General features: G+C 40.4%; 1 protein-coding gene across 1 annotated transcript in view; it reads right to left on the bottom strand.

Annotated features, from left to right (window-relative positions):
* Positions 1-4,393, bottom strand: part of lmo4b (LIM domain only 4b) — a 15,535-nt gene extending 11,142 nt beyond the window's left edge. Inside the window, exons 1-2 of the mRNA XM_079627661.1 lie at positions 3,970-4,393; positions 1,754-1,994 (exon numbers count right to left, since the gene is read on the bottom strand). Of these exons, the coding sequence (XP_079483787.1) occupies positions 1,754-1,989 (236 nt within the window). The 5' untranslated portion in view covers positions 1,990-1,994; positions 3,970-4,393. The remainder of the gene's footprint in view (positions 1-1,753; positions 1,995-3,969) is intronic.
* Positions 4,394-6,958: the final 2,565 nt, after the last annotated feature.

The raw sequence follows: 6,958 nt of genomic DNA, 5'->3' as shown, positions 1-6,958 counted from the left end.
GAGGCCCCTTTAAAATCCCCTAAGGGGACTGGCCTTCGCAATAATCCCCTCTTCTCTCTCTCCCTCTCTCTCCCTTGCTCTCCAGCTCTCTCAAAAGCCAATTTGGTTAATTAAATGTTTTGTTTGCAATGTGGCTCTCATTCATTTCGGACACGTCATTGGAAGCGGATAGGAGCCAGGCACTAGATCTCATTAGATAAAACCCATCAGGACTAAAGGAAAATGGAGGGGGACTCTAATTAAAGCTTTTAATTGTGTGGACTCACTGTCAGATGTTATTTTTCCCCTCTCTCTTATCTCTCCTCAGATCACAGGCTTGCGCGAGCTGCGTTTTAGCTCCGTTCTCCCGCCCGACGCGCTCTCATTACAAGGAGAAAGGTGTAGCTACTTTTCCCTCCCTGCTCGTTTTAATTAGGCTCACAGGCCCAAATCTAGCGGCGAGTCTTGTAGACTTGATCCCTTCAGATCAGGTGGAGTGGAAAGAGTGAAGGCACTCTTCACATTTGGACTGGTCGTCTCAGGTTTGCTCTGGTTGACACCTGTTGTTCCAGCCTGCCGGCAGCAGTGTCAGTGTGAGGCTTCGCTGAATTATCCAGGGCGAAGCGCATGCCAAGGTAAATACTCACTAATGACTGTACCTCTGCCAAAAAACACTCTTTTCTGGCGGGAAGAGCAGATATATCACGGATACTTCGTTTTAAGAATTAACTTTTAAATTGGCCTTCCTGTTTTAGCGAGAAAAATATAGGCATTCCATTATCAAAGTCACTCACGCTTTGTTTTTCCATTCCTCAAAACCAAAGAAACAATCCAAGAAGGCTTCAAACTTCTCAATGCGAGAAGTTCTGGAGGTCTCTTAGGGTTTTCAGTTTGCCCTTGCAGAGGTCACGGTGTTGAAGGATCAGCCTGTCAAATCAGGCCATCCACATCAGCTGAGTGAGACTGCCGGGCCGTCACCCAGCCACCGCTTTGGGTGTCAGACTTACTTGCATAAATATTTAAAAAGGGTCTTTTTGCTAATTAAATGGCCTCTTTGTGATAAACAAAACATGGCCGAGAGGATGTGAAAACTCTTTTAAATTCCAGCAGAGTCGAAGGTCAGCTCTGCCTTACCAATCGAGTTTTCTAGCGTCTCGTAAAGCAAACACGCACACAGCGCGGCTCCTTTAGCTTAAGGATGAAATATGGCGAGAGCCGCAGACTTGCAGATGTTCTGGAGAAAGAATCTCCTTCGTCTTCTGCTCTGTCAACATGTCAGTGGCTTGACCTCTTTTTTAAGAGTGTCCCGTTGAGGGTTTAACCAGCGCGCTTTAACGAGGGCCGCTGACGGCACAATCCGAGACACATGTTCTCAATGGAAAATACGCTCTGCTCCGTGAGAAGCTTGATGGCTTGTAACTTTTTCCTTCATATCTTTTTTTTTCTTGACAACCATCACTTCATCTAATCATTACATGCCTAATGTCATTTCATGTGGTCACTGGACTGTCATAATGTCCAGATGTATGAACCATCTGAAGTTTGGCTTCAAAGCAGCCGAGCAAAACTAAGCTATCCTCAAAAAGATCAGAACACATTACTGAAGACCCCATTTAAAATTCATTTCACAAGCGCATCAGAAATCTCAAGAAACTTGAAAGAATGCCCTTCATGAACACAAAAAGACCTCAGTGCTGACACGTTCTTCAAACGCATGAATATGGTTGTGATTGTGACTTTGCGCAGATTGAGATTAATAAAAAAAGTGTCTAACCTGATGTAGTCGTTTCTACATAGGATCATGCCACTCTTGGTGTAGCAGGATGTGCCGATTTCTCCGAGCTGTGCCTGGCAGCAAGAGCATTTCAGACAGCGGCTGTGCCAATAACTGTCCATGGCATACAGGAGAAAGCGATCGGCAATCTTTCCCCCACAGCCCGCGCAGCGCTTCCACGAAAGAGATCCCGCTCCAACAGGTGGGGGCTGGGCACTTCCTCCAGGGTTCACCATTGTGTCTGCAGAAACATAAAGAGACAGAAGGGGAGACGTGGTTAGAGCAGAGCAGTCAGGCAGGAGTTAAGAAGTTTTTCAAATCTTTGTGACTATGGGGTATCACAAAACAATACAAAACAACATTTTTTTGCTCAAAGTTTTTCTGCACAAATGTCTTTGCTATGAAACTATTTAACTATAAACTATACAAAAAAAATCTAACAAAAAAGGATTGCGACCCTAAACGTATTCGAATACCATCAGCATTACTTACTGAATCCATACATCTTGCAAAGTCAGCAGCACACTTTAAGCTTCTCACAGAAGTCTTGTCATTGCAATATCTAAAACACCTGGAGCCTGAAGAGTGACCCAAAACACTGAATGTTTTCAGAGGCACGCTTCCTAAAAGCTCTTTTGAAATAATTGAAATGCATATAATGCCTGCAAGCAAGTCTGAGAATTGTTTTAAGTGGCAGGCTGTCCTTGATCTTTATCTAAGTGCTGAAGTCAGCTCCCTCGGTCCATTTGTGATAAATGTCTGTTCGCTGATAACATTAAAGTCGCTGGAACAATTAAAGAGGCACTGGCTTTTGTTAGGTTGTCTACATTGCTTTTAAACTACATTTACCTGAACCTTCATGTGTGTATGTGTGTGTGTGTGTGAGAGAGAGGGAGAGAGAAACAGAGAGAGAGACCCAAGTACTACTGTGGTCAGAACTGGAGCAGTTAATTGGGGAACCCTTGAAGTTGTATGATCCATTCAGAGGTCGACATATTCCACTCGCTTTCACTAAGGTTATCAGATGACGGATTTCCAGCCAACATCATGAAGAACATTCAGCAGCGTTCGCTTTGGGGACTGGTCACTGCCGCGTGAAATTACCCCCGGTATGTTGGATCATTCAGCATATGCAAGAATCAGTTAATGCCAGCCTACAGAAATATCTGCCTCTGACAGAAATCACATTAACCACGAACCCTCATTTATGATTGCAGTTCTGTACTTTGCTCTGTTGATCCATCAGTACCACATGCGTGCACTTCTGCTCCATCCTTCCACTAATACATCTGAAATTTTAATCTTTCCCAGGTTTCATAAGGAGGACCGCTGGACCGAAGTGGGAAAGATTAAAATTTAAGATATATTCGTGGAAGGCTGTAAGCCAAATCTTTGTTGAAAGGTAATTAGAGGAGAAGAGAGAGGCGGGGGGTTGAAAACATTGCACTGAGAGAGGGAGAGAGGCATTCAGTAACCCCATTAGTGGAGGCTCTTAGGGACAAGCAATACCTTAGTGCTGATTAAATCTAAAGGGAGATGAATCAGAGACCGAAAGTGACTCCCCCAGATAAATAAGATCGGACCATCGTCAAGTTTCATTCCCAGTAAGAGGGAAGAGGGGAGATTTGAAGAAAAGGAGGGGGTGGCTTTTAAGTCAAATGGGCAAACTCGAGTAATTACACGGACAGGCAATTTAAGCGAGGGGATGTGCAGAAATATAAAACAGATCAGCAGCCCATGGCCAGTAATACAGATCGCAGCTGCTCCTATTACAATGCACAGGGCACAGCAAAACATGCAGAATTGCACTTGTGTTATGGATTGTTGATCCTCTGTACAACATGCGCGCACTCCTAATGCATTCATTTGATATTATAAACTCGAAATGCATGCAATTTCCATCGAGCTTATATGGTCTTTATATGGGTAAACACACAAGAGCAAACGCTTGTTTACTATCACAATCTCTAGTTATGACGTTATTTGTGCGCGTGACATGCAACACAAATGGCACACACACACACACACACCAAAAAAGAAAAGAATAAAAGTTATAAATAAAAAAACTGACATTTTATGCTAACAAGTGTAAAGGTTTTAATACTGATCTGCAACATTGTGTCGCTCCATAACAAATGTGTCTCCTTCTCGCGGCACTATAAAATTACTATTATTCATAAAACAAAACGTCAATTGTAGTAGAGAAATGCACTTACCGCTTTGAAATGTAATGGTTGAATGGTTGGTGAGAAATGTACAGCAGTCTGTTTTCTCTGTACACAATAAAAAAAAATACGCGCACAGTCCAACAAACTCACACACAGAGCGCGTGCATGAATACTTCTCGCTGCTGTGAAAGAGTCAAGGAAATGGAGTTTTCAGATTGTATTTCCACTGTTGCCGTCACCTTTTTCAAATGTTCTGGTTATCACTGGAAAGATCAGCGGCGGTTTTGTCAAACGAGCGTTCGGGAATGTCTTCCGTAATTTCCATAGATGAAGCGAGCGCCTGTGTTTGCAACTGTCCTCTCGCGCTGATGTCTCACCGTTGCTTGTCGCTTGTGCTCTACATGTGTCAGTGACAGAAAAAAAGCCTAGAGTAAACCTCATCTCACATGATGACGTCAATCAGGCTGCAGCCAATCACGAGGCACTCCATACAAGCGGAATGACAAATCCAGCCAATCCGAAGAGGTAGAGATTTACTAAGACACACACTGTTCAAAGGAGGAAAGATTGCGGTTGAGTGGGCTCTGTCTGCTTTTTGGGGTTGGATAGGGCAGCAGTGGTTCTCAAGCGGGAGGGTCGGGACTCGGGACCCACTAGAGGGCCTCAGTAAATGTTAAGGGACTCCAAAACGCCGTACATTTATTAAAGAGAAATAGTTATAATAAATAATATACTGAAATTATTTCACAATTAAAACGCAAAATCTGCTAGAAATAGGCTATGTGCATCCTATTTCTTAATCTGAAGAAAAAGCAAGAACTTTTCATAACCTATCACATTACTGTCTACAACCATGGCAAAAAATGTGTCAATTGTTAACATAACTAAAATGTTTGTATTGGTTGTTTTCACTTTATTTACTCATGTTTTATTTCATTTAGTAAACAATTATATATGATATATATGATATATACACATATTTAAGTAATGAAAAAATGTCTGCAGAAACCAAATCTGCATCTGGAGAACTGCAGTGTGCACAATTTTTATTTATTTTTTATTTATTTTTTACATAGGCCTATTCAATATTTATTTGGTTCCTATAGTATTTAAAAGGGAAATCTTGAGATTAAACATGAACATTTATTTGTAATGTACGGACAGCCCCTGTTTTTTTTTTTTTTTAAGTCTGAAACAAACTTGTGTTTTTGTTATAACATATATACAGCAGAAGTATACAGGAATAATAATCATATGGAGATACATTAAAATACTGACTTTGACAGTGGGGGACCTACGATTGGAAACTACTGATATACTGTAAATGGCTCAATCTGTATACTACATGTAAAAAGTAAAAAATAAGCAAGAAGGATTCAGAATTATGTGAAAATATTTATCCTGCAATGGCAGACTATGGTCCTTCTCATATAAGTAGACCATGCTTTCATATGAAATAAACTTTTCAATCTTTCAATTTGCTATACTAGGTAGGGTATGGAAACTGTACAAAAGTCCATTTAGTTCCATGGACAACAGTCAATGTCTTGCTTATGTTCCTTATTACATTGGCGCCATCCACTGGTGCATAGAAGAACTATATTAATAGATTTTGTTAGTAACATATTTGTTTCCTTTACTGAGACTGGTCATAAAGTCTAACCTAAATAAAATGTGAAAATAATCTATTAAAACATTAATTTAATTACCTTATGATGCTGAATATGTCACACAAATTTTGACATTTAGAAACACCAACATCCACAACATTCTTCAACTAAGGAATATTAAATAAATATCTGTTTGTATAGGCTCTATACCCAGAGATTAATTATTTGATATGACAATTGCTCATGTAGGGTTGTCTATTGCTCATTTTTGTCATTTCACAATTAAAGAACCTGTCACCAGCTAACAGCTTTTTCTGCAAAAAGGCTTATCTTACTCAAACTGAATTTCTGTTGACTTACAAATGCACAGTAACTTGCCTTGTGTAAAAGTAATGCTGTCTTATGCACTATTGTGCTCTGTCATGAAGACATGAACACATTCAATGAATGAAAAATGACCTCTCTGCAGTGTTCCCCTCCTTTTTTTTTCTTTTTTTTTTGAACGATATCTTTATAATAGTTTCCAATTGATTTTCATTTGTCACTCAAGAAGCAAGAAGTGAAACATTCTGTGATGTTCTACAGAGTTTTCACTGGGCAGCTAATCTTTACGAGACAAAACTGTGTAATTATGAGTTGCCTCTGGATTCATTAGTAAGATGTACATTGTGTAAAGAGTCTCCTATACCAGATACTAATGGTTTAATTGTCGTTGGTCTTGCCTGATTGCAGTGAGCAGTTTGATTTCCCTGCAGGAAAGGCAACTCTATTTCTCACAGGATTGGGCTCAATTCTCTCCAACAAGAACAATGAGCCAAAGATGGCAAAGAATGTATTTTCCACGAAGGAATAATTAATTTATCTCAACTATTAAAACTAGTGGGAAATTATGGGATGACTCTGAATGGGGGCCTCAGAGGAAAAGCTTTGTTTGTTCTTGGGCTGTTTTAATGAGCTTTTCACAATTGGCCAAGAAAAAATACTTCTTTCTCTTCTCCTTTTGCAATATGATAGTCACACACAATAATGAGGACGGAGTGCTTAGGGGATCCCATGGAAAAAGAGCAACACCAAACCCCTGTTTCTGATCTCCTGATGTCCTATAGCATATCCTCAGCATCTATGTTGTGATTGCAAACAGCGAAAATGGAAAAGAAACGCACAGGCATAGAGCAACGACACTATTTACACAGCAGAGAGAGAGAGAGAAAGAGAGAGAGAGAGAGATGGTATAAAGTATCAATACCCCCACATAGGGAGAGAAAGAGCTCATAATGAAGTTTGTGTCCTCTGGGGGAAACCAATTGAAGCCGGTATAAGAGATATAGAGTATTCACCGTGATGCTTCATTTCGAATGAGAAATTTACCCCTCATGATATTGCATTATTATGCTGTTAAACTGAGTGGCTCTCCATCACGCAGCAAT

This window comes from Phoxinus phoxinus (genome assembly GCF_949152265.1).
Source record: "Phoxinus phoxinus genome assembly, chromosome: 11".
Taxonomy (NCBI): Eukaryota; Metazoa; Chordata; class Actinopteri; order Cypriniformes; family Leuciscidae; genus Phoxinus; species Phoxinus phoxinus.
Note: the sequence above shows the minus strand (reverse complement) of the source record. Positions and strands in the feature narration are given on the sequence as shown.